The 27698-nt window shown below is 45.4% G+C and overlaps 1 protein-coding gene across 1 annotated transcript in view; it reads left to right on the top strand.

The window, feature by feature from the left end:
• GLP2R (glucagon like peptide 2 receptor) overlaps positions 1-27037 on the top strand; it is a 70032-nt gene extending 42995 nt beyond the window's left edge. Inside the window, exons 8-13 of the mRNA XM_063112912.1 lie at positions 484-544; positions 1357-1426; positions 10696-10784; positions 18110-18248; positions 25635-25676; positions 26711-27037. Coding sequence (XP_062968982.1) covers positions 484-544; positions 1357-1426; positions 10696-10784; positions 18110-18248; positions 25635-25676; positions 26711-27037 — 728 coding nt within the window. The remainder of the gene's footprint in view (positions 1-483; positions 545-1356; positions 1427-10695; positions 10785-18109; positions 18249-25634; positions 25677-26710) is intronic.
• The last annotated feature ends 661 nt before the right edge of the window (positions 27038-27698 follow it).

Consider the following 27698-nt stretch of genomic DNA (forward strand, 5'->3'; position numbering starts at 1 on the left):
TCCCAAGTGAGCTAATGGACCATCCCTATATAAGAATCCAAACCTGTGGCCTTGGTGTTATCAGCACCACACTCTCCCAAGTGAACCAGGGGCTGGCCCTCAAAATGAAGTTTTTAAAGTTGTGACCAAGATCTGAAACCCCTAGCTCCACAAACCCTTGGAGAGTTTGACACTGCAGGATTCAGAGGAAATAACCTAGGCTCATGATTCAGGAGATTTTGGTTAATGTCCTCAGATTTACTCTAAGCCACTTTGTGACAAGTGGCAAATCCCTTCTCCTCTCTGGGTCCTAATTTCTCTGATGGTAAAACAATGAATGGGTCCTTTGTTGCTCTAGGTCTCTCCAGCTCTTATGGTCCATGATTCTATGATGTTTGGGTTTTTATAAGTGTCAGCCAGCTATGCTTGGCCCCATCAGGCTAGGGTGGAAGACAGGCAGGTTTGGCCAACTCCTAACTACATTTCTGTGTGTTTTCCCCCCAGCCTTCCCTGTGCTATTTGTCGCCCCCTGGGGAATTGCCCGTGCACACTTGGAGAACACAGGGTAGGTAATTCACCTGGTTTTACTTTTCCATGAGCCAGCGATCCCTAGATATACCCAAATATAAGGAATTACATCATCTTCCCCCAAAGAATATCCATCCCCTCCCATTTTGGCCAACTAGAATGCAAGGGAATGAAGATAAAATAATCAAAGCTTTTCTTATAAGAATCAGTTTATTAATTTAGTTACCCATGCAAATTAGCACAAAGGTGCTGTTTCGGTGTGGCCCTGGGTATGAAATGATGTAAGTACTGGAATGATTATTGCAACGTCATTCACAGTGAGGAAACAAAAAGCAAAAACAAACAAACAGACAAAACCCAAAAAACCTCTCAATGCCCATCAATATGGGAATCATTGAACATATTGTGGCATATCTATCTTATGGAATATTATGAGATTACTAGAAAAAAAAGTTAGTTTGTCTCTTTTGACTTCCAGGGACTGAATCTCAATGGCATGTTTTAAGCCCGTTGCTGAACAGTGTATACGATCCCATTTTTTCCTCCAAATAATCACCACAAAACCTATACAATTAAGAATTTGTTTGTATGAACATGCAGAGAAATGTGCAAGGATATGCACTCCAGACTGTTAACACTGAAGAGCAATTGAGTAATAGGGAAAGTCAACAGTTCCAGTACTAAGAGGAAGGGAGCTTGGTCCTCTCATCCCCCCCTCCCACTCCTCAGGGGAAGGACTGGTAGAGTGTGAGGATGAGGGGGGAGCACCCCTCTTCCAGAGGGCACCAGGCATTGACATTTGACCTCATCGTGTTTCTGAGTCTTCTGCTGCCTGTTCTTTGCCCTTAGGTGCTGGGCCACCAACGGAAATAAGAGCATCTGGTGGATCATTCGAGGACCCATCCTGCTTTGTGTAACGGTAAGGACCATGCGCCCACCCTCTTTTGCCTCTGGGCTCAGCAGCTGTGAGGAACGTCCTCACCCCCAAGCCCCCACATTCTCTGATCCCTTGAGAAGAAGCAACTGAACCGTGAGCCGTTTCTGCTGAATGAGAAGTTAGAAACTCCTTGTTCTGGTTCAGGACCTGACTGCAGGGGTACGTGGTAAGCCTCCTTCTCTCTGGGTCTTCGGACTATGTGAAGAGTCCGTAATCAGCTCTGGGGTCCTGTGCTGAGGAGCTGTGATGTGCACAGGCCTTGCGGACACTGATGCCTTCAGTCGTGGAGGAGCCCAGCAGCCGTGTCTTAACTCCATTAGCAGGAGCGGGAAGACTCTAGGGGAGCTTCTTCCAGGGGAGGAAAACGTCTGATCAGCATTAACCCAAAGCTGGGATGGGGGTTAGAATCAAGACATAGATGCTACTCTGAGACCAGGAGGAAGGGCCTTTATTCGTCATGGCCCAGCGTATTTGAGATGGGAAGGGATGGCTGACCCAGAGTCATAAGGTCCTTTAGATGACAGCATGTGAATGGAATGTGTCAAAGAAGTTTCAGAGAAGGGACAGGGAGTTAGCAAACAGGAGGAAGGATTAGTGAGACCCATGAGGGAGACAGAGAGCCTGCCTGCCTGCACACAGCACAGCCATCTCTGGTGCCACCAGGTGTCCGGTCCTGTGTTCTGTGCTCCACCCACTCTCTCTTCCAACGGGTGGCTGCACGGTCCAGTCTTGCCATTTTATGTAAATAACCTGGCATCTGTGGTGTTGTGAAAGAAAAAAGCTGGTTTTTATAGATGACTGTCAGTATTTGCCAATAACAGAAGGCAACTGTCTGCTCAGACCAGAGTGTGACCCGGAGGGAAAAATGTTCATGGAAATGGCCGGAAAACCAAGAGTGTGGAGAGGCCCTTGCTCCCGAGGGCTGCATCATGTCTAGCCTACGAAGTGGCCACCTGCTGCTGGAATCTTCCCTCCAGTCATTGCATGTGGAGCTGAGAGCGAATGCTCCAGAGGAAGTCTGAGTGCACATGTCCCATGCATGGCCTCGTGAACCCGGCCTCAGCCCCCCACCCCGTCTCTCACTTCTCCACAAGCCTCTCCAGCCACACTGCCCAGCTGTGCGCCTGGGGCACTGACTGCTGCAGGCTCTTTCACATATCAGTACCTCGGTTCAGACTCTCCTCAGGTTCCAGCTCCTTCCCTCCACCTGCTTACCCACCTGGTGACCACGTTCCTCCTCTTGGGTCAAGCATCCACCTCTTCATGCTGCTGTGCTGGATACCCACGTCATGATGTAGACATAGTCACTCCTTCCTTCCTGTCCTTCATGGATCCTGTACAGTCTTCTGCTCCAGCCCCAGCAAACTTCATTTTATATATTTGTTTAAAATCTGTTTGCTGCCTCTGTAAGCCCCATGTTCTGTTCATTCCTGGCAGCTGCCCAAGCATAGGGTAGGCTCTCGACAAACTACGTGGTGACTTGTGACCCATGCTCCGGGCACTGGAAGGTTCTTGCCAACCGGGAAGAATGAGGCAGGATGGAGGCCAGCAGCCCTAGGGTAGAGCTCAGGCTCGGTCCAGCTGGGTCCCTAGTGTTTACCTTCCAATCGTCTAGAAGCTACATCAATGGTTCTCAAACTTGGTTGCTCTTGGATTCACCTGGGTACCTTAAAAAACTTAACAATTCTTTTTGCCAGAGTCCCAGCCCTAGACATTTGTGTTTCACTGATCTCAGGAGTGGCCTGGGATTGTAATGTTTAGCCAGGGTTGAAAGCATGTTGCTATACCTTTGCAAGAGTGGCCCTTGGGCCAGCAGCACCAGGACTACCAGCAGCGCCTGAGTGCTCGTTATAAACCCAGGTTCTCGGGCCCAACCTCCAGACCTAATGAATCAGAATCTGCATTGTAACAAAACCCGCAGGCTTTAGATGCACATTAAAGTTTGTGAAGCTCTTTGTCCACACCTCTGGTTCTCAAAACTTGCTGAGCTTTAGAAACCGCATGGTGGCTTAGTACCCCAGATCAACGACATCAGAAATTCTGGGAGTGGGGCCCAGGCAGTTGTAGTTTTAAAAGCTTTCAATGTTTCTAATGCACATCCAGGGCTGGAACCACTGCTCTGGACTTTGCTGCTTTGGGCTTCCATGGCTGGCTGGCCCGCGTGCTAGTTTCTCTCGGTGCTTCCTACTTCCTGAGTGACTTACCCTCCCAGCAGGGCAAGAGAATGTGCTCTCTCTTCTCACCTTGCACATAATGATCTTTCCATGCTGTTGCTTTACAACTCCAGTTGTGGTTGCTCCCAGAAAGGACCACAGTCACCTTAGCTCACAGTGGGATCCTCATTTCCCTCTCCAAACCTCCTCCTGCTCGCCCCACCCAACAATGACCCCACCATCCATCCACCCAGATGCCCAAGCCAGGAAGCTTGATGTCCTCCTAGCTTCCCAGCTCTTGCTCCCCACGACATCCACTGAGGCTTTAAGTCTTGTCAATTCTCCCTCTAAATGTTGCTCCAAGCCATCTCCTTCTTTTTAATCCCACTGCCACTGCTCTTCTTCAGAGCCTTGGGATTTCCTGTGCAGATGTCTGCAAAAGCCTTCTGTTTAGTCTCCCTTCCTTCATTCTGCCCCCTGGCAATCCATCTTCTGTGTTGCAGCCAGAGTGATCTTTTTGGAGTAAAATTTGATTATGTCTCTCTCCTACTTTTAACTTTTTAATGGGTCACTATTGCCTGGTTCCAAACTCCTTAGTGTGGTAAGCATTGTCATTCTGGTCTACCCATCCAACCACAAGCACTCTATGCTCTACTTTTACAAACCCAAAGTTCTCCAAATCCACTGCAGTGTTCACTCTTCCCATGCTTTGTACACGCTGTCCCTCTGCCTGGAATGCCCATCTGATGGCCCCACATCTACCTGGTAAACTCTGTTTCTCCTTGGACACCGAACTTCATTAATCCCTCTGTCCCCCCAGTTAAAGAAAGCCAACAGGAATGTCTGGAGACCATTTTGCAACCATCCTCAGGTCTATAAAGGTCTTAGACAGAACATTGCTAAATTTTTGTTGTCTGTGTCTACAGGGGATTGGACATGAGGAAATGGGTTTATTTCACCATGATCTGGTAAAACACTGACATGGACCACAGAGAAGGGCTTTGGATTGTATACCTCTATCAATTTCCAAGAAGAGAATCTGTCCAGAATAATAGGGAGCTATACCTGATGCCTTTCAACCTGCATGGCTGTAGGATTCTTTGATACTATACACTGGTTTCAGGGCTCCCAGGAGAGTGGAATTTATGTGTCCTACCTGACATGAACGGGACAAGAAAGGCTATGCCATGAGGAGGAAGGAATTGGTCTAGGAATCAGGAGCCTGGGCTCCATGGTGACTGGTTTGTGATGTGCCCTGTAGCCAAGTGAGTTGACTTCTCTGGGTTTCTGTTTCTTCATCTATAAAATCAGAGTTGGGCTAAACCAGTGGTGCTCAGCCAGGGGTGATTCTGTCCCCTGAAGACATTTGGTCATGTCTGGAGACATTTTTAAATGTCACAAACTGGGGTTGAGGGTGAGGGGAGAGTACTGCTACTGGCTTCTAGTGGGTGCAGGCCAGGGAGGCTACTCAGCATCCTACAGTGTGTAGAACAGCCCCCCAAACAAATAACTATCCTGCCAAAAATATCAATAGTGCTGAGGTTGAGAGCCCAGGACCAGACAGTGGCTGCACATTAGGACAATGTAGGGAGGTTTAAAAAAATACCCAGCCTGGACTCCACTCAGACTGATGGAATCAAAACTCCTGCCATGCAGAGCTTACCTAGCACTGGAATCTCATTTCCCCACTCTCTTGTACCTCATTTAGCATTCATTGAACACCTTCTCTATGGTTGGTGCCAGGTTTTTCCATACTTTCTGTCCTCAGGAAATTCAGAATTTAATAGTCATCATGCTGAGACTCATTAGATGGTGACTGAACCAATATCTGCCTTTGTGTTTGATCATATGATCGCACATTGCCATTTCCCACTGATCTGAATAGACAGAATTCCAACTCTAAATAAGAATTCCTTGAACCACAGCATAGAAGGAGCCTAGGTCCCTGAATGACTGCATGGAGCAGAGCTTTGCCATGGCACTAGACTGTGACATGGAAAAAAACCAAACCTTTATAGTGCTAAAAAAAAAAATTCCTGGACCCCCACATATATTCTATATAAATTGAAGTACCAAAAAATAATAATAATCAAGATTGAGCTGGTACCACTTGGTAATTCAGAGTACTTAACAGTTCTCTTTCATCTTGGCCAAATTTGAGCCTGGGCCCTAATTTCTGGAGCATGGAGCAGAGGCTTCTGGGGAAAAGCCAGCTGTGCATGGTGAGCAGAGCACTGGGACTAAAGAGAGTCTCCCATCCTAGATTCAGGCTGCCTGGTTAGCATCCTCAGTTATCATAGTTGATCTCCCCTCCCACCCCCAGACTGGGTCTGCATTTGCTGATCACGTCTGGGTTGATGTGAATGTAGGTCATGCTGGACTCCCACATACACCAGCAGACTTCATCTGCTGCTCTGTTGGTTCAAGATTTCCTGTGTTTCAGAAATGACCATAATGTGACAACCTGAAGAATCTAGATGCTCTTTGGGTCTTTCACTAGACACAGAAACTAGGGAATTCCTACCTTTTTCTTTGTAGAAAACTTAACTCCTTAAATTAACTTGTCACCCTTGCATGTACATTTAGAGTTGAATCATATCGGAATATGGTATATTCTTTTATCCTAGTCTCTTCTGACCCTAGTTGAAAATGGGTAAAGCCTTGATTAGTCCAACCCTTCAAGGACAGCCTTGCAAAATGATTTCACTGTGCAAGGTCATCTTATCTGTATCCTGCTCCCTAGAGTTAACAGATTGACCAGATTGAACATTCACTTGAATGGCTTTTTAAAGCCAACAAATTGAATGGACCATCTGTTGACTTTATGAAGCCATAAAGCCCAAAGCTTTCATTCACTCTTGTGGAAGCTTTTCTGACAGCCTCAGAACTTGAAAAAACTGAGAAATTGATAAAATTAATCTTCACTGGACTTGTCCTTTAAGTCCTCTGCTCCACCAGGAACCTAGGGCTTTCTGCTGCTCTGGCTTTCCCAAGACATTTTCTCAGTCCCATACTTTCCTCTTCTGAAGAGTTATTGTGGGAATGTCCCCATACACTGGGTTTTCCACCCCTTCTAAACTTACCTTTGCTGCATCCCATCTTCTGCTTTCCACGATGAAAGTCAGACCATAGGTATTTATTGAAGTCATTGTTGTAAAAATGAATGAATGAGTGAATGAATGAAAGAGAGAAAGGGCTTTCTCCCTTCTCTTCCAGTCATTCCTCACCTTCTATGGGATGTGTGCATTTCAGTAGGGCTCTTGGGGAGGAGGAAATGTTTTGACCCAAAAGAGAAGCTCTAAGGTAGACATTTCAGTCCACACAGCAGGCCAGAGGAGGAGGGGGTTGGAAGTAGGTGAAGGAGTTTAGGGGTAGATGAGGCCTTCCCTGAATCTCCCACCATGCTCACAGTCACCTCTGCCAACCTGTAGGCCCAAATCTGTTCACAGAAGTTGAGGTGGCAAAAAAGTGTCATGAAGAAAGTTACTTCTGCTCTCTAGAGGACCCAGAAGGGAGCCTTATATGTTTGGGGTCTTAAGTGACCCCCATCTGAACACAGAATCCTAGAGAAGTTGGCTGGGCTCTTGAATAATTTCCTCACCCAGCCCCTTTCCTGCTTGTGCACCAGTGAAGAACCACCACCCACATGTGATCACTGACTCTTGTCTTCTCTGAGGTCTGGGTGAACAGACACTCCATGGTAACCAGACCGCCGTTTCATTGCACAGCTGCGAGGAAGTGCTTCCTCCATAGGGCCCATTGGTTGAGGCCCATTTTCTCTTGTCTGGTCTTTGGAAGACACAAAGAACAGCGAATCAACATGCTCCTCTTTACAACCCTTCCTTTCCTAAGAGGCAGTCCTGACTGAAATCAGTTTGCCGAAATATGTCTCTTTCTCCTGGTAAGCTTACTTTCTAAGAAAAATGCCTGTGTTCCAGAAATCACTAAGCCAAGGACACCACATTGCTTTTCATAATAAAAAACAGATATCCCATTAAAAGGGATAAATTGCTTGGTTAAATTTAGTTTGAGTTTAAAACTTCTGTTACTAAATATTCCTTGGCTGGGAACCTCCATCATTCTTGTTGGCTTATGGATTGGATAAACAGCTTCTTGCCTAAAACTCTAGACTTTTAGCATTGAACATTGATTCTCCTAAGGCCAATAAAGCAAATAATAACAGGTTCATATTGGATCCTACAGCTTGTGTTTCAACATGTAGTTAAAGGATTTTACTTCGAGACAGGGCCATTAGTATTGTGTTGGCTCCGTGTCTGTAGGGACTTTATTTCACTGACTGTCACCTGATCTCACTCTGTGAGCTCTTTCTTCATTGGGTACAGGAATTATTAAGTCTTCTCAATCTGAAAAACAATTGCAAGAAAAAATCTCTTCCAGCCCTGCAAATACAAGTGGGGAGACATTACCTCCATGCTGTATCCTTGTCGACTACTGTCCTAGCACCTGGCCTCCCTTCACAGCCAAGCCTCTTAGACATTGTCCACACGGTCTCTCCTCCTCATATTTTCCTCACAACACAAAGCATTGCAATCCAGCTGTGCTCCCACCTCTGCACTGCTGTTTCTTTTACTGAGCTCCTTGTTGCTAAATGTAGTCATAGTTTGCTTAAATTCTATGCAGCATTTAGACCTTTTTAACATTCTTCTCTTCGTGAACATCCAGGAAGCCACTTTTGTGTGGTTTATTCCAACTGCTCCAGCTACTCTTTTGTAATTGCCTTTGGTGTCTCCACTTACTCCACCTTTCCTTTCATCACAAGGCGATTGTCTTAACCCTCCTTTTCCTCCAGTCTACATGGTCTCCCTGGATCATCTTGCCTGTTCCAAAGGCTTCATGCTGTGGCTGAGACCTCTCTGCTGAGGTCCAGACATAAATATCTAAATTCCTTGGGACATCTCTTGAGTCCAGAACTACTGGGCTCCTCATGCACCCCAACCCCAGCCCCCAATGCTCTTTTTCTTCCACGCAGTTCTTTTCTTGATGAATGGTACTACCACACATTTGAGATCTACCGTGAAACATTGGGGGCATCTTTGACCTCACTTCCAACCAGTAGCAAAGGTCGTTTTACTCAATCTCCTTAATAACTTCAAATTTGTCACTTCCTCTCCATCACTGAAGCACCAGAGTTGCTGCTTGAATTCACCTCTCCGTTATCCTTGCCCAGGAACTACCTCCTAACTGGTCTCCCCTCTTCCAGTCTTGCCCTCGTTCAATCCGTTCTCCACACAGCTGGTAAAATGATCTTTCTGAAAGACAGAAGTGCAAATCTGATCAGGTCACTCTCCTGCTTAAAATTCATCACTGGGTCTCCACTGCTTTCAGAAGAAAACCCAAACCCCTTAGCACAACCATGACAGGCCCTGCAGGAACAGCCTTCCCTCTCTCTCCAGCCTCATTTCTTAGAAACCTCGTTCTCATTCTCCAAGCCCTACCCACACTTGACCACGTGCTTTTCAACACCTCCAGGAGGCTCATGATTTTGCATGAGGTTGCAGTAAAGATGTCAGCCAGGGAAGCAGCCATCTGAAGTCTTGACTGGAGCTGGAGGATGAGCTCCCAAGGTGGCTCGCACCTGTGGCTGGAGAGTGGTGCTGGCTGTTGGCTAGAGGACTCAATTCTCCCATGTCGATCTCTCCATGGGCTGCTTGAATGCCCTCACAACATGGTGGTGGGCTTCCCCAGGAATGAGCAATCTGAGAGAGAGAGAGCGTGCACACCAGGTGGAAGCCATCCTTTTGAAGACCTAGCTTAGAAGTCAGATAGTGTCTCTTCCACCATGTTCTTTTCATTAGATGCAAGCAACTACAGATGCTCCTCAACTTATCATGGGGTTGTGTCCTGAAAAACCCATTGTAAGTTGAAAATACTAAGTCGGAAATATTGTAAGTCAAAAATGCATTTAATACCCTGATAAACTCATTGTAAAGTCAAAAAGTCATAAGTCAAACCATTATAAATCCAGATTCTCCTTCATTTACAATGGGATTACATCTTGATAAACCCATTGTATGAAATGGTTCTCATAGCATCTTAAGAAAAGTATTAGTGCAACCTAACCAAAAATAAACCCAAACTAAAACCCCTTAGTGAAAGGAAAACACAAAAAACAGGCATTGAGACAATGTACAGTATCAAATTTCACCTCTGAAAGGTAGGTCAGAAGGCATACAAATGCTAAATAAGTTTGTGTTTGGGGAAAGAAAAAGAAACCATTGCAAAGTCAAAAAATCATTAATCAGATCATCCTAAATTGGGACTGTCTGCAAATCCAGATCATGTGCGAGGGGAGGGGTGAAATTAGGTGTTGCCTTTTGAAGGAAGTGTTGAGGAATTGGTAGCCATATTTAAAAATTTCTACCAGGGCTGACAATGAAGGGCTGGATTTTTCCCAGCCCACAATAGTTGTGGAAAGTTTTTTAGGGAGTGGAGAATATGCTGTCCAGTGAATTCCATGACAGCAACAAGACCTCAGGTTAGACACCACTAGGGCTGGAGCTCTTTACAGAAGAGAAGCAGTGTGGATTCTGCTTAAGTGAAGGGAGGGTCGTGATCGGATAAATCTGGGCTTAATTATGGTTCAGTCACTGAGCAGTCATACAACTTTGGGAATTATACTTTATCTCTTCTGTACCTCTGTTTCCTCATTGTACTCTGCGGATAAAAACAGTTGTGGCTATCTTAGGGGATTTTTGTAAGGATTAAATAAAATAATGTATGAAAAGTTCTTAGCCCAAAGCCTGGCATAGTAAGTACTCAATAAATGCTAGTTAGTAATAATAATAATAATAATAATAATGTAAATGTCCATCTGTCTTTCTCATATGGCTTTAGTGGTGGCCTTCCCTGAGGCAGAAGAATAAACTAAATGACTCTCCAAGATCCCTTCCAGACTTTCAGTTCAGATGACCTTTGGGGCAGTGAGGATCACCATAAGCACTCACCACCTGACCAGCTAACTGCCAAATTGCCCCTGGTTTATGTAATGAGAAACTGATGGCCAAGCCCAGGGTGACCTTGACATTCACAGCTATATGGAGTGCATCATTTACTTACCCACATCTGCTTTTTTTCAAGGTCAATTTCTTCATCTTCCTGAAAATTCTCAAGCTTCTCATTTCTAAGCTCAAAGCCCATCAAACGTGCTTCAGAGATTATAAATACAGGTGAGTGGCCTGAGGTCAGCAATGAGTGGTTGGAGGTTATTCTGACTCCTTCTGGCTCTTCTGCCTCATGTCCAGGGAAGAAGACACATTGCATTAGTAAGTTTGTTTCCTAAGGCACGGGTATCAGGAACAGTCCTTCTGAGAAAGGTGTTACAGCATCATTTGAGACTTTTGCCCATGACGAGGACCTTCCGACCCTATGAAACTGGAGTAAGCAGTGAGTGGTCAGGGGCACACAGATTCCCCAGCAGAAAACCATTAGTATGTCCCTAAGAATGCGTGCTTTATGGGAAAAGGAAAGACTCATGTGAAGGGAAGTCTGGCAGTTGCCTTCCTTGGGGAAGGATTCGAGGCAGTGGAATGAAAGACATATTCATAACGCAGAAGAGAGCATTTAGGGAGTTCTGAGAAATAAGACCACTAAATGGAAATACCTTCTCCACGCCGTCCCCCTTTGTCTGTGACTTGCCTTTGCTGCGTCTCACCTGCCTTCTGCAATGACAGCCATCCGCGTGTATAGTAAGTCAGATCACAGGTATTTATTATCTGCGTTGCTCTAAAGACAGATGAATGAGCAACGAATACACAAAGGCTTGTCTTCCTTTCCTAGTTCTTCTGTGCTTTCTCTGCGGCATGTGCGTTTCAGCAGGGCCCTTGGGGAGGGCCTGTTTTAACCCAAAGAGTGACTCTAAGCAGAGGCATTTTAGTCCACACAGCAGGCCGGAAGAGAAGGGCCTGAGTGAAATGGCTCCAGCCCTGTTCCTCACTCTTTCGAAGGCCTGACCTAGGTGCTGGGAAGGCAGTTTTTCCATATATCTGACAAACATTTAATGATTGCCTTCAATGCTCCTGGCACTGTGCTTGGAACAAAAGGTAAACTATGATGTGGACCTCATCTTCGAGGAGCATGTGTTCTACTACGCTAAGGACTGGGACCTTGGTGTGGAGCAGGAGCAAGAAGGGAGGCTGCTGGCCATGACCCCGACTGACCGACTGACCTTAGGCCAGTGGCTTGGCCCCCTTGACCTGCTTTCTGGTGTGTAAGATGGGAGTGTTGTGGCAGACCCATCACCCACTTGTAATGCGGTTTCAAGGAGGTTTTAGACATGGATGACCCAACCTAATCAGGTGTGGCAAGCAGTATTTGCTCAGGATCCAAATCCCAAGTCCTGCCTTCCTAAAACCCTCCCTCTAAAAGGGTACACATACCCAGTTTAAGTCTAGACTAGTATACACTGTAGCTGCCAGTTGGAGCTTTGGCCCAAACATATTGCAGAAATCCTGGGGAGCTGGCTTGGCCTGGGCCCCAGGGAGCCACACCAAGACTCCAAGTGGCCGAGCAGCCTCTTTGGTGCCTTTCCCGAGGCTTGCCTCTCTCACCACTCTTTGAGGGTGGAGCTCCAAGGCCAAGCAGAGCTGCTCTAGTCCACACAGCTTAGGTCCATTCAGGGAGGGCAGTCCTCTCGATAACAGGTGCAGGGAAAAGCAGGGTGCCCTTGACACGGGACAAAGGCCAGTACTCCCAGGAGACAGAAACAGTGAGCAGATGAATCCCAAAGGACTCAGAGACTAAACACTAATGCTTTGTGCCCCCCAAACCCACCATGGACCACAGGAACCTTCCCCGTGCTTCAGACCCATAGCAACTCCTGTAATAGTTTTCTGTCCTGGCTGTTTATAAGCATCCCCCAAGGGCTGGCCAAAAGCATAGCCTGTGAACCTCACCACTGAGTATTCCGATAAGTGTGCAATGGAATCCTACCACACGGACTTCTTACAGAGTTCCCCAGGAGATTCTGATTCACAGTCAGAGTGGAGGAGCACTGGATCAGATGCTCTAGTGAAACACATGGAATTTTCTGGTTGGGCCATGACAAATGTATTTCTATGCATCCTCAATATCTTTTCAAAGGTTCCCTCTAGAGTTACCCACGATAGTGGTTTCCAAACTTTTCTGATAATGTATCTCTATCAGTAAAGAAATCTTGAGCATGTCCCTCATCATACATATGCATGGTCTGATGAACTAATATATACATCATAAGATACACCAAAAAATAGAAAATTACGAAGGATAGATAAAAATCAATATACGTTGAACTTCTATTATCTTCTAGTATTTTAATTTCTTCCAATATCAAATAGATTGCCTTGCTCAACCCTGGAGTGTGCACACCCACTTGGGAGCCATTAATCTGGGGAAGAGTAAATCAAGATAACGGGAGACCCTCATGGCTGAACAATGATCCTGGATGGCTACTTTTGGGGGAGAAAAAGTAACCCTGCATGACATAGGCAATCTGTCTGGAAACACCTTTTTTCCTCTCCCCCACCCTTGTTCAAGGAAAAGAGCTTGAAAAGAGGAGCCTGATACATGCCTCACCACGGTGAGTTTCCACCACCTGGATGATTGGGGCCTGTCCCCTGTCCCGAGTGGCTAAACTCACAAGACCCTGATGTATATCAACTAGACCGTCATTCACTTTTAATGTCTGGAAGGTGGGGGTAGGGCAGGGCATTCCTTCCTAGTGCCCCCTCAGCTCACACAGTTTCCTATTCTCGACACTAGGAAGACCCAGAAATCCAAAGAGTTCACCCGAGTGTTGCTTGGGGATCACATTCTTAAAGCAGAGCACGTGGTGCTGAAGGATGCTTGAGGGTGGCCTGAGAAACCACCACCTGCAGCACCACCTGCCTGTTGAAGGAAGTTCGTTCTCCAGAACAGGTTCACCCTCCGTAGAGTAGGGTGGGATAAGTACTGAGAACGTCCTCATTCTCGGTGCTTTTCCACACCATTTTGATTGGCTGCCTCCTTTCTGTTTGCTTACTTTCTCCGTGCAGAGTGCAATACAGTAGATTAGCTTAAATGAACTGCAAATTGGCAGAGTCAGAAACCTGTCTCTCGGAACACACCCAGGGCACCTTATTTCACTCCTGGGCTGGTGACTCCTACAACATCTATGCCTTTGTCCCTTCTGCTCTCAGAAAGTGCTGCTAATTCTCTCATTTCCAAGTTCTAGGAGGGATGCTTAGTGTCACCCCTGTGGGACATCAGCACCCCTCGGTTCACACTTCCCTCTTCCACGCCCCACTCCATGTTTGTTTTCCCTTAAAGCCCTCTGATGGGGTAAGGCGTGGGGGCGATGGGGCCTGATGCCTTTCATCCAAACTTTAGCAGGTAGAGGCTGCCTCCAACTCTAGAAGATTTTGAGAACTTCAGAATGGAGCCCTGATATGGCCCCCTTCCAGGATTATATTTTAGGAAAGTTTAAATTAAACACATGTAGGCCCTGCCAAAGAGGCAAGTTGCTAGGAGCTAGAGAACCTTCTGGAGTCTTGGCCCTCATCCCTGGGTTTCCACCAGCAAGCAAAGGAAACAGCAAACGGCCCTCCTGTCTGGTTTGGACAGGGAGAGCTGAGCCACGTGTGAGGGAGGGACTGCAGAGCTATGCACAGGGCAAGTGATGCCCTTGGAATGCAGACAGAGACCAGTGAATGCTCAGCTCCATTGAAGTTCTCTGTTCCTTGTGGTTCCCAGCACAGAGGCAACTCCCTTCCCCTAGATAAATGGTTGTAACTTCCCATGTGATGCATGGGGACAGAATTCTTAATGAATTTATAAAAGAGAATCATTTCTTAACATGTGAAACTCCAGAGTCCTTTCTGAAAGGACTCTCTGTTGGGCAATGTAGGGAAGGAAAGTTTTCCCTGACCCTGTCAGGGTCCCTGGCTAGGTCTGAAAATCAAATAGACAAAGACAGATTAACAGGAAAAAAAGCATACAAATGTATGCAATAAGTTTTATGTGACACAGGAGCCTTCACAAGGACATAAAGACTCAAAGATATGATCAAATTTGTGTATTTGTATGCCAGGTTTGATGAAGAATGGACAGTCATGGAGAAGTATCATTGGACAAAAGGGGTCTGATCTGATGGAGATAAACTGGTCTACGGCCATACCACCCTGAACACGCCCGATCTCGTCTGATGGAGATAAACTGGGCGAACTTAGCAAGGCCTGTGTGTTCATATTCTTCTCTGTGTCCTGTGTCTTCAGAGATAAGAATGTTCCTTTTCTCCAGGTATAGGGAGGGCACCTCTCACATGAGGGTCTTATGACCTGCTTCAGGGGAAGGTCACTAAATCCTTCCTAGATTACATGAGCTGCTTCAGGGAGGAAGGGTGGGAAAAGGTCAGAGAAACCTTCCTGATTCTGGGGTTTTCTCAAATTTCTTCAGCTTAAAATACTTACTATGCCAAGGTGCCATATTTTGAAGTAGCATGTGCTATGCTCCCTCAGCAACCACAGACTAAAAATGTCACAAATGGAAGTAAAATTGGTCAAAGCCACTGAGGCTGTAAGCAACTTAAGGGCAGGGATGGCTTCTTTAAAAATAGTGATAACTAAAATTTATTGATCATTTATCATGCGCCAGGTACTACTTATTCTGAAGTTTCACCCTGTGTTGCTTGTTTAATTCTTATGACAACTCTGACAGGTAGATGCTATTAGTAGTATAATCCTCTCTTTACAGATAAGAAAAATAACAGATAGAGAGGCTAGAGAATTTGTCCACAGTCACATCACTAGTAATCAGTGACACTGGGATTTGAACCCAGGCCAGAGACTGTCGCTGCACCCTATAGCCTTTAACCATGACTCCTCCACCTCCATGGTACTTGCTGTTGTGCCCAGAGTAGATGCTCAGTCGATATGTGTTAGATAGTTACATGACTGCAATAAACTGAATGTTTAAATAAATGGTTACGGATGAAAAATAGGCATAAACACAGTTCATAAGAGTAAACTGCTATAGCTATGTATGGATTTTCAGCCGAACAGGGACTCAGATAGTACTTTGTCAAAGGAGAAACTAGAATAAGGTGAGTCATAGAGAATCCCTCCCTGTATCCATCCATACGGGTGGGTGGTGGTTACCAAAATGGCCCAAAATGTCATAAAAAGATGGTTACTCTTTAAAAATCATCCCATACTAAATGTAGTGTGGGATCCTGGAATGTGAAAAGGACATTAGAAGAAAAACTGGTGAAATTCACATAAAGTCTGGAGTTTGGACTCCCATGGGCAGTAATGTACCAATGTTGGTTTCTTAGTTGGGACAAAGGTATCATGGTTATGTAACATGTTAACATTAGGGGAAACTGAGTAAAAGGTATGTGGGAACTCTCTGTACTACCTTTGCTACTTTTCTGTAAATATAAAATTATTTCAAAATAAAAAGTTTATTTTAAAAAACCATAATGAGATAACATAGTCCCAGCATGAGTTGGTGGTAAGACACATCCACATGTAAGTATGTATCATTAAAACCCAGATAATCCAGAGCAAGGGTCACAAATTCAAACACTTGCAAGTGCCAAGCAGGTGACATAGTGAGTAGGGTGGGTCTGTGTGAGGCTAGAGATCACAGGTTCCCTCTAAAGGGACACCCACCCTCAGCTGTAGCCAACTAGTCCCAAGCAGGAATTTGGGCTTGGCGTTGCCAGATCTGTACAAAAGAAGCTGGACATCTGGACATCTTTGTTAGAAATCTCATTATTATTTAAAGATAATAGCAAACACCACTTTGCGGCCTAAGCAAAATCTGCCTGTAGGTCAAATACAACCCACAGTTGCCACTTTGCAACCTCTGAGCCAGAGGGTTTTAAAAAGACTCCTGGAAATTTAAAAACCCTTGAAATAGTCTCTTCTGGGGAGCATCTTAATGTGGCCCAGCTAAGTGACTGCCACATGGGTGGGTGTGGAGGTGGGAGTCGATCTGAGCTCAGAGCAGGAGAAACATATAACCAGGACCTGCGACTCCATGTGCCCTCTACCTGGCCTCTCCTGACGGTCAAGGATCTCGTACGCACAGCCCATGTGGCGGCCAGGTGGCATTCTTCCTTCATGGTGGCTCCTACTCTCCTCTCCTGGCTTTAGATCCTTTCAGGGCACAGAGATGACAGGGTGTTTTGGATTGTTTTATTGATAAAATTGCATTTGAATGGCTCTTACAGACACAAGATCCATAGTAAGCTCTTTCCCCTGCATAGAGTTAAGCTTTCCTGAAGAAACTGCCCATGAACAGCTGATGATGCTGTGGTTTCTACAGCTTTAACTCCATGGGGTTTGGGGTGAAACTCCTCCTAGCTTGGCCCTTTAAGAGAAGTGACTCACGCTAAAAAATTATTAAAATTAAGCTCCTTTTTCCCCAATGTGTATAAGACCGTAATTTTGTTTGTACCCTGAATATGAGTCACCCTTGCTAATGTAGTCAGTTTTAAATAAAGAAGCAGCTCCTTAGTAAAGAGCAGTCGTTCCCAAACCTGGCTACTTAATCAGAATCCTGTGGGGAGTTCTGTAAAAATTCACATTCCTGGGACCCAAGCTCCAGAGGTTTGGATTCAGAGAGTCAACACTAGAGCTCAGGAAGCTCTATGAGAGTATTGAAAAAGTTCATGGAAAAATAAAATTAACAGATAATACAAATCTTTCCTTGAACTTTTTGAAGTTCCCTTATATATATATATACATATATATATATATATATATTTTTTTTTTGTGACCGGTAAGGGGATCGTAACCCTTGGCTTGGTGTCGCCCACACCGCGCTCAGCCAGTGAGCGCACCGGCCATCCCTATATAGGGTCCGAACCCGCAGCCTTGGCGCTCCCAGTGCCGCACTCTCCCGAGTGAGCCACGGGGTCGGCCCCTCATATATATTTTTAAAAGCTCTGTAAGGAATTTTAGTAGTCAGGCATGTTTGGGAACCAGCACTTTGGAGCATTTGGGCCTCAGCTGTGCACCTTCCAAGTGGGTGGTACAAATAAATGTTTGTCATTTTTTGTGCTTCGTGTTTGTGTGACCCTGGGAAACGCATGATCTCTCCCTTCTCAGGCTGATGCTGAAAGTCCTGAGTAGAGAAAGAGATAGAGGCACCTGCTAGCCAGGGCCATGGGAAACTTGTCAAATGTGGTAGGGGTGGAGTGTCCCAGAGTGGTAGCCACTTGCATGGAAATCAATCCAACAGTCAAAACATTGAGATCTGTAGGCATTTGATAACCCACATGGGTCGAGCCATTCATTCATTTATTTATTCAGTTCATATTTCCTGAGCATCTCCCATGAATTAGGTGGAGGGCTGCCACAGTGAACAAGACCACAGTCGCCTTCAGCAGAGAAGGTGTGGTCAAGGAGACCCACCGGACAATCAGCTCTTTGTCGCTATGGTCAGAGCTACGACAAAGGCATGCACAGAGGAGCGGGAACGTTGCCTGTTCCCGATGTGGCCCTCATGGCTGTTATTTGGTTGTCGTTTACAGATTGGCAAAATCAACACTTGTCCTCATTTCTTTATTGGGTGTTCACGAGATCCTCTTCTCTTTCATCACTGATGATCAAGTTCAAGGATTTTCAAAACTCATACGGCTTTTCCTTCAGTTGACATTGAGTTCTTTCCACGTAAGTAGGCGTCTCAACCATGATGTCTTGGTTTTGGAGAAAACAAAGTGCGTGTCGTCCAGCCAGGCTCAGCATTGAGAGAGCCCGTGGATGAAAGCAGAGTTCTCACATCAGCAGGCTTTATGGGTGAGGGCCCTTGGCGTTAGGAGGGCGTGAGGATGGGGAAGTTCTGCCTCGCTCCTCCCAGCGTGATTCAGTTACTAAAGATTCATTTTCCTGAGTTGTAATAGTTGGTGTGAGTCATGAGCATATTAACTGTGAGTGTCAACATGAAGCCTTTTATTAAGTGCCTATTTTTGCCGAGTTCTCTATAGAGCATTGTGCAAAATGAACATTGTCTGTGCTTCAAGTGACACGTACACAGAACACAGCGCAACTTGGGTAGGGACTTGTGAGTCCAGACCAGGAGGCTCTTGACCCTTGATAGAGGTGTGGGGGCTGAAACTAGGGACAAGAGGCCAGCTGTGGCTAAGTTGCCTGAATATTTTGGTTATCCAGTGCTTAAATTGTTATGTATTACTTGGTAGCTTAAAAGGACAATCATTTTTATTATTTCTCACAATTCTGGGAGTCAGGAATCCAGGTGAGACAGAATAGGGAAGGCTAACCTCCGCTCCAGTGATGCCTGCCTGAGCTGGAACTTCCGATGTGGCTTCTTCACTCACATGTCTGATGCCTAAGCTGGGATGGCTCAAATGGCTGGTGATGGCTTTATTTGGGTCAAATTTCTGGGGCCTCATTTCTCACTATTAACTCTGTTCCTTACTTCCATACAGTAAGTTCTTAGGGCATCTCATGTTCCGTAAGTTCTCTTCTTGTGGCCGCTGCACAGTGTAGCTGAACTTCTTATGTGATAATTCACGGCTCCCAAGAGCATAAAAGCAATAGCTGCCAGGCCTTTTAAATGCCTAGGCCTGGAACTGGCACAGTGATGCTTCTGCTGCATTCTACTGTTTCAAGCAAGTCACAGACCCAGCGTAGATTGAAGGGCAGGCGGAGGGGTGCCTGCATAAGGGCCTGAATACTGGGAGCCATGGCTCATTCAAAGGCCATGAAGGCAACAGATTATCACTAACAGCATGGACACAGCAAAGGCCCCCATACAGTAGTAACCTTGGAACTAATCATCTTTAAATGCTAGTGTAAGGGCTGAACTTTAGGAATGGAGGACAAAGAAGCTTGGCAAATCCTCTTCCTAAAAAGCAATGATAAAATTGGACAATTGTCAATAGCAATAATTTTAGGTCCCTAGAAATCAACCAAAGGCATAGAAAAGAATGAGAAGGGTTTATTCAAGTGTAGTTACTAAACCTGAGTAAGAACAATGAGAGTCTATGTCATTTTTGTCTGGAACTGCTTTTATTCTCTAAGCCTTGCTCCATCATCAGTGAGGAATTTCTAGTGAAAACTAGCAGCTTCACTACAGAAGGGGATTAACTTGGTTTGGATCAGAAAGGAGTAAAAGCTCACACCCCTGCGCATTGCCAGATGCAGTAGTGATCTTGATGGCAAAGAAACAGAGAATGACAATGTCGCAGCCTGAAGTTACAATCCTATTTGGGACAGGAAACACACTGAAGGGCTAGCCAGAAATTTATCATGGAGATTAGAGGAATGAAATGGCCATAGTGGGTCTTGATAAGCTCCCACTTATCTCTCTGGTGAACTGGAAGGTTGTGCATATGCACAAGGTTGCATACACACTCAAGAGAGACCAGAGAGGATATCCATACCTCCCTGGTTAAATATGAGTTCCTACACATATATACAGGAGACAAAAGAGGGCCTGATGGAAAGTAAAAGCTACAAAAGACTTGTAAACGTCTGAGCTTTAAATGTGTTCCCAAAGTGACACTCAGATCCATTGGCAAAGGCTATGGAAGCCTTACTGGCTCAAGGTGTTTGAGCACAACTTTTGGTCAATCATTGGATGACCATTAAGCTATTATAAATGGAGTAGGAGACCATATTTAAGAGTAAAAGCCAAAATGTAAAAAATTAACACAGATATTAGTGGCTATACACCGTGGGAGATAGATTCCACAGAGCTAGTAGTCCAGTCAAATTACTAAACAAACACACAACTGCCACCTCACCCACAGATGAGAAGTGGGGAATCAGAATCCTGAATTGCTACAATATATGAGGATACTTCAAAAAGTTCACGAAAGAACAGAATGAAGGAGAATACAAATCTTTCCAGGAACTTTTTGAAGTATCCTCATATTATCTAAAACTTCCAGTTTTGAACAAAAAATTAAGAGATGTGCAAAGAAACAGGAGTGTGTAACCCATACAGATCAATGGAATAGAGAAGCCAGAAATCAACACATCCGGAAAAAAAGAAGTCTATATGAGCTTTCTTAGGGGTCCAAATGTGGACTTAGCAGACAAAGTCTTCAAAAAAGCTATTACAAATATGTTCAAAGTATTAAAGGAAAGTATAATGACAACAATTCATCAATTAGAGAATCTCACTTCAAAGAGAGAAATTATAAAATAAGAGCCAAAAGGAAATTTTGGAACTGAAAAGTACAATAACTGAAATGAAAATTTCACTAGAAAGGCTCATTCTCAGATGTAAGATGGCAGAAGAAAGAGTCAATTTGAAAATAGATTAAATTCAGTTATCCAATCTGAGGAGCAGAAAGAAAAAAGAATGAAGAAAAATAATAGAGCATCAGAGACCTATGGAATGCCACCAAGCATACCAACATACACATATGGCAGTTCCAAAAGGAGAGGAGAGATAGAAAGGGGTAGAAAAAATAGTTGAAGAAATAATGGCTGAAAACTTCACAAATTTGATGAAAGACATTAATCTGCACATCCAGGAAGCTCAATGAAGTCAAAATGGCTTAAAACAAAGAGATTGACACCTAGAAACATTACAGTCAGATGGTTGACAGCCAAACACAAAGAGAAAATCTTGAAAGTAACAGGAGAAAAATGACCAATTATACACAGGGACCAACATTCAATCAACAGCTGACTACTAATTGGAACAATGAAGGCCAAAATACAGTGAAATGCTGAAAGAAAAAAAAAATCCTTATCAATCAAGAATTCTAAATCCAGCAAAACTGTGTTTCAAAATGAAGGTGAAATAAAAAGATGGAGAGAATTTGTTGCTGGCAAACACTCCTTACAAGAAGAATCAAAGGAAGTCCTTCAGGCTGAGAGAAAACGGCACCAAACAGTAGCTCAAATATACATGAAGAAATAAAAGCTGAAAATGGCAGATACTTAGGTAAATTGAAAGACTACAGATTTTTTCTTTTCTTCTCTGAACTGATTTTAAAGAAATAAGTTTGTATAAAATAATAATAAATTGTGTTATTAGGTTTATAACATACAAAGATCTAATATATATGACAATAACAGCACAAGAGAGGAATGAATAAATGGAGAACATTAGACAATATTTCTATATTTTACCAGACTTAAGTTAGTATTAATATAAAATAAACCATAATAAATTAAGATGCATGTTGTAATCCCTGGAATGGACACTAAGAAAATAATTCAAAAAATATAGTAAAAATACCAGCAAAGGAATTAAAATAGTACACAAGAAAATATCTGTTTAACATAAAACACTTTCAACCTCATTATATCCTCATAATATCCCTGAAATAAAAAAAACTATTATGCCCATTTTAAAGATGAAAGAACTAAGGCTCAGAGCACTTGCATATACTAATAAATGGCAGAGATGAGATTTTTATCCAGGGGTTAACCCCCTGCCTGTTACCATAGTGCCCTAATGCCTCTCAATTGCTCTATGGAGATCAGAACTAGGAGACACCAAGTTCCCTGCACCAGAGTCATAAAGCCACTGTCACCTGGCAGGGTCAGGTGCTGAGATTCTGTGCACAGAGTAGAGAAAATGTGTTTGTCTACTACATGCCCACCAAAAGCCAAGGAGACAACCTGTGTTATGGTCTGGGCAGTGGTTTTTTGCCCTCCTGTTGGAGCTGTATTCTTTGTGGCTTTGAACCAAGACAGAGGACCCATTGGTAACTTTATTTTTTCATTATGAGAAAATGTTTAATTTATTTCCATCTTTTGGGGGATTTAAAAAGCTAAGGCTTAGTAATTTGGGTTTCCTATGTTGCTTGGCCTTAATCTTCTTTAAAAGACAATCCCTAATTAAAAAACAAAACAAAAGCAAAAACTTGTAGCTTTTATGTCAGTAGTATTTGATGTTCCTATTTCCCCTGAGGACATGGTCAATGTGAGCCCTTGATCATGGGTTCTCACACACTCAAGTCCACCTGAGGACCAGACGTTCATGTGGAGCTATGTAGGGCAGATTTTTGAGAAAGAAGCCTAGCTTCTCTGATAGAGTTTGGACGTGCTGTCCCTGCCAAAACTCATGTGGAAATCTGATCCCCAAAGTGGCAATGTTGGGAGCTGTTTGAGTCATGGGGATGGATCCCTCATGAATGGATTAATGAATGCTCTCCCTGGGGCGCGAGTGAGTTCTCGCTGTTAGTTCCCACAAGCATTGGTTGTTTAAAAGACCCTGGCACCTCCCCCCACCTTTTGTTTCCTCTCACTGTGTGATCTGCTTGTACCTGCCACTTTCCACCATGAGTAGAAACAGCCTGAGGTCCACACCAGACACAGCTGTATCAGAATCGTAAGCCAAATAAACCTCTGTTCTTTATATATTACCCAGTGTCAGGTATTCTGTAATAGCAACACAAAACAGACTAAGACATTCTGACTCCTCTGGCATGGGAGGATGTTTCAGTCATCTGTTGCTGAGCAGTAAACTGTCCCCAAACTTCAGGACTTAAAGAAATAATCATATTGTTATTTTTAGTGATTCTGAGAGCTGTGATATCTGGGCTCAGTGGCGTAGTCCTCCTGATACATAACTTTTGGCTGGGGCTGCATACATCTAAAGGCTCAACTGAGCTGGAACATCCAAGATGGTTCATTCATGTGGCTAGACCTTGATGCTAGCTGAGATCCTGACATTGGCCAGGACCTCAGCTAAGAGTATAGATGATGGAGCCTCAGTTCTCCATGTGGCCTCTCCATGTATCTCAGGTATCTCATAATGTGGCAGCTGGACTCTTGAAGCATCCCAAGAGCAAATGTTCTAAGAGGAAGGAACAGAAACCTCCATCTCACTTAAGGCATAGACTCAAAAGCCCCAGAATGTCACTTCTACCACATTGTACTGGTAAAAGGAGTCACAAGGTCATCCCAGGTTCAAGAGGAGGGAAAATAAGGTCCACTTTTTGGTGTGAGCCTACAGAGAGGGGAGGGAGCACCAGGGCTGTCTCTGGAGACTGGCACCTCTGTGGATCACTTGGCCCTGCCTGCAGCTGAACTGCTCACCACCTTGCACCACTGGGGAATGTGAGCAGTCAGAGCGATTCTGCAGGGTATTTTGTACCAGGATGGAGCCAGAAGACAGATTTAGAGGGCCTGTATGTGGGCAAAGGCCTTCCACCTTCTAAACAGCCCTTCTCCGTTCTCCTCCCTTCCACCAGGCAGAGGTGAGAGCACGGTGGACAGATGTGTGGGGACACATTTGGTGGATCCTTTCTTAGTGACTCCACTTGGGAATCAGCAAGAATAGGCGTTAGCCCTAACAGTCCTTTCCCTGCTGCTTTGAAGGGTCCTTTACTCTTCCAAGGGCTTCCTGCTTAGAGAGTTTCACCAGCTTCCTGCTGTCAGCAGACCTTTGGAGACACTGCCAAGCGATGGTGACACATGGGGCGAGAGCCGTGTGTTCTGTGAGATCCTCTCCTCACCCTCATTTTATCTAGAATGAGAAACAGAAGACTTCAGGATGTTCCCACAACAGTGAAGCAAGAGTCTGAGGAAGTGAGAAGACACAGTTGTCATGTGGAATCCTATTTTAGCCAACGTGTTCGTGGGAATTCTGGCATGCTGAAAGTCAGGTCTTCTGATTTCATGCACCCATAGGCAAATATTACCTGTCCTACAAAACACACAGGCAGCTGTGAACCTCTGACATTGCACGTGTGAAAGTAATTAACTGGTACCATCATGCCCCTGTTTACAAGCTGTAGCCATGGAATTTCTAGGTTCTTAAGAGAAGGGAGATTCCACACTTGTGGGCAGAACTTAAGCATTTGTTTGATGTTGTAATAGCCAACATGAAGGTCCCTGGCCTGGTTCCAGAAGGGACATGCTGACAAAGACTTACATAAGGAGGAGCAGAAAAACCTTCCCAAGACCACATTTTATTATTGTCATGAGCTATAGAAGCAGTCGGCCTGCCATTGGGACCTTTACCCTTTAGTTGGAAATGTGTCCTATCCTTGTGAGTTCTGGCATCTTACGAGATTCTTCCCACACACACTCAAGCACTTGGGTTCCACATACATATCCAACTCTGATAGACATACAGACCAAATTCCACAGACCTCATGTCAATTAGGGAAAGCCGGGGTATTAGGTTATCTGGGGTCTGACAAATCTGGGTAAAAAACAAGCATTAACTAAAGCATCTTTCATTCCAGATCTCAGGCAGTTAAGCAGCAAATCCAGAACACTTGGTTAGGAGAGTTCCTTTTATTCTAATGTTATGGGAAACCACTGGCAAGAAACGATCTCTCTTTTCAAAAGAAATAGTACAAGAGAAAAGGCTATTTATTATCTTACATAAATGGAAATTTCAGGACCAGGCATAGCTGGATCTACGTACTCAGACAATATCATCAGAAATCTTCTCTCACCGTCTCCAGCCTCTGCTTTCTCTGTGCTGGCTTTGTCCTCAGATGGGCTCTGTCCATGTGGCTGGGAAGATAGGCTTACGTCACCTACAGAGCTGGCAAATGCAGGGCAGAGAGTGCAGCCCTCTCTTCTTTCCCAGTGACAAGAACTCTGATTGCCCTGCTTGGGTCACCGACCCATTCCGGCAGATTATTGTGGTGCTGGCCATCCTAGAACATGGGAACCACATGATTGACAGCCATGCCAGAAGCCCAGGGAGTAGGGGAGGGTCAGTTTCCTAAAGAAAAGGATGCAAGTCAGCAAAAAAATCATCCAGTGCTCACTATGGACAAGTAGAAATGGGACCATATTGTGGCCCATTTTTTGTAAAACTGAATGAGTGACATAGGGTATTTGGGGCTTAATCACCATTGACCCATGCACACCTATGAACGTTTAAGTAAACACCTAGGCTGACATGGGTGGTGGGTGTCAAAGTAAGAAGAGTTGCCATGGAAATCCAAATTAACCTAACTCATATGACTAATTCTAGTTAGTAGAAGCAGTGGAGATACACACTGCTCTGGGAGCTCCTCAGACAATGGCAGGCTTTTGGTCTCTCCCAGTAACTCTCAGACACATCTACCGAGTCAAATTTCACGCCACGTTCTCCTTTCGTTCCAGGGATTCCTCGTGGCCTTGCAGTATGGCTTTGCCAATGGAGAGGTATGTTTTCCATGCTGCTGCTCTAGATTCACAGGAGGCTGGGGCTGGAATCCTACTGCCCCTGGAGGTTTCTGTTGATGTGACGTTGCTCTAGGAGAATGTGCCATCACCAGCACATATTGGGACAAATGTGTATTGAGAGCATCCAGTAGAGAGGGCAGGAGGCAGCACAGACAAATGGGAGAAGGTGTCACATGGGTGTGAAGAAACTCAGAACACAGCCCTGGTCCTACTGGAGACATGCCAGGGGTAGTAAAGTGTGATGGAGGAAACAAGCTTGAACTATGGAATCCAAAAATCTGGATTCAAGCCTTGGCTCACCCACTTAATTAAGAGCTCTGAGAGTTAGGTCACTGTGCCTAGAAGAGCCTTAGTTTCCTCATCTGTAAAATGGGAACAACAACTCTCCCTACCTTATAGTGTTGGCCCAGGCATGTTAGCACACCAGAAAGGGTTAACACCTGGAGCTAGGATTATTTTTATTTTTAATATTATTGCATACCTGCATATCCAGCAACCTGCTCCCCCTGGGAAAGGCTAAAAGAGGGAGGGGCATAGGCCGGAACAGGTGCTTTTTCCTGTCTTTAGCAGCTGGTAAGTTTCCAGCCTCCTTTCATCTTCCCCTCCCCCGACTCCAGGTTTAAATATTTGTCGCCTCCCACCAGCATGTACACTTGTTGACAGCAAAACCCCCTTCTTCTCGGCTCACTGCTGCTGCTGTTTCTGAATCTTCACATGGGGGCTCCTTATCCATCAGGCAGGTTTCAGCTGCAATGCCACCTCGCAGACTCCTTTCCTGAGCACTGTGTCTCAGGTGTCTGCCTCCTTACCACACTGTCCCGCTTAATGGCCTCACAGTATCGTTACTGTCTGATAGGTTCATGCATCTTTGCCTCTCTTTGGTCATCTCCTCCAATGAGAAGGTAAATTCCCCAAGGGTAGCCACAGAGTAGCTCCTCGATAAATGTTTGCTGAGTGGACACATGACGAAATGACTCCAAGACAGTAACCTCTGCCCACGTCTCACCTGGCAGGTGAAGGCCGAGCTGCGGAAGCACTGGGTCCGCTTCTTGCTAGCCCGCCACTCAGGCTGCAGAGCCTGTGCCCTGGGGAAGAACTGCTGGTTCCAGGGGAGATGTCCCAGGAAGCTGTCGGAGGGAGACAGCGCTGCGAAACTCCGCAAGCTGCAGCCCTCACTCGACAGGGGGCAGCTCCTGCACCTGGCCATGCGGGGTCTGGGTGCCCGGCCCCGCCAGGGCCACACAGCCTGGCCCCGGGGCAGCAGCCTGTCCGAGTGCAGCGAGGGGGACTTCACCCAGGCCAACACCATGGAAGAGATTCTGGAAGAGAGCGTGATCTAGGGCAGAGGTCTGCCAGCTGGTGCTGCTCCCAGGGGACTCCTGAGAGGGTCAAGGAAGGAGGCGGCGACGCTGGAGGGACGTTGCTGCACGTGGATCGTTCTCTTCCCGTTCGCCATGCCCACTTTCACGTGAAGTCCGCCTCGAGGTTCTTCAAGCTCTGCGTGCAAGAGGCTGTGCAAGCTCATGCTTCTGGCTTGTCATCCTAGTGATGCCCGCCGGTGTGTTTTCCAGAATGAACACCAGCCCCTGGCACCTGGCCCTGAATGCAAGGAAGCGGAGCCCACCGTGGAGAGATGACATCTTCTGTTAAATAGAGAGCAGCCAGTATCTCTTCCTTTACTCCTCATGGTGCAAGGTTTCCATCGGGGGTTGGGTTTAGGATGCACACGAACCCCCCAGGACGCTTTTGAAGTGCAGATCCCTGTGACCGAGCTTCTCAGAGAGAGACCCTGGGACAACCACCAGGAATTGGACCTCTTTAACAAGCATCCCAGGTAGTCCTGATGTAAACCCATCCTCGAAATCCTGGGCAGGGTGTGGGGGAGCTAGAAGGAAGCCCCTGGTGTTCAGCACCCTCCTCCCACAGTGGAAACCCGTGTCGCCCACCAGAACGCCCTCCTTTCCTGCTTCTCTGCTCTTCCTCTCCTGTCGAGTCTTGCCT

The sequence above is a fragment of the Cynocephalus volans genome, chromosome 10 (assembly GCF_027409185.1).
Source record: "Cynocephalus volans isolate mCynVol1 chromosome 10, mCynVol1.pri, whole genome shotgun sequence".
Lineage (NCBI taxonomy): Eukaryota > Metazoa > Chordata > Mammalia > Dermoptera > Cynocephalidae > Cynocephalus > Cynocephalus volans.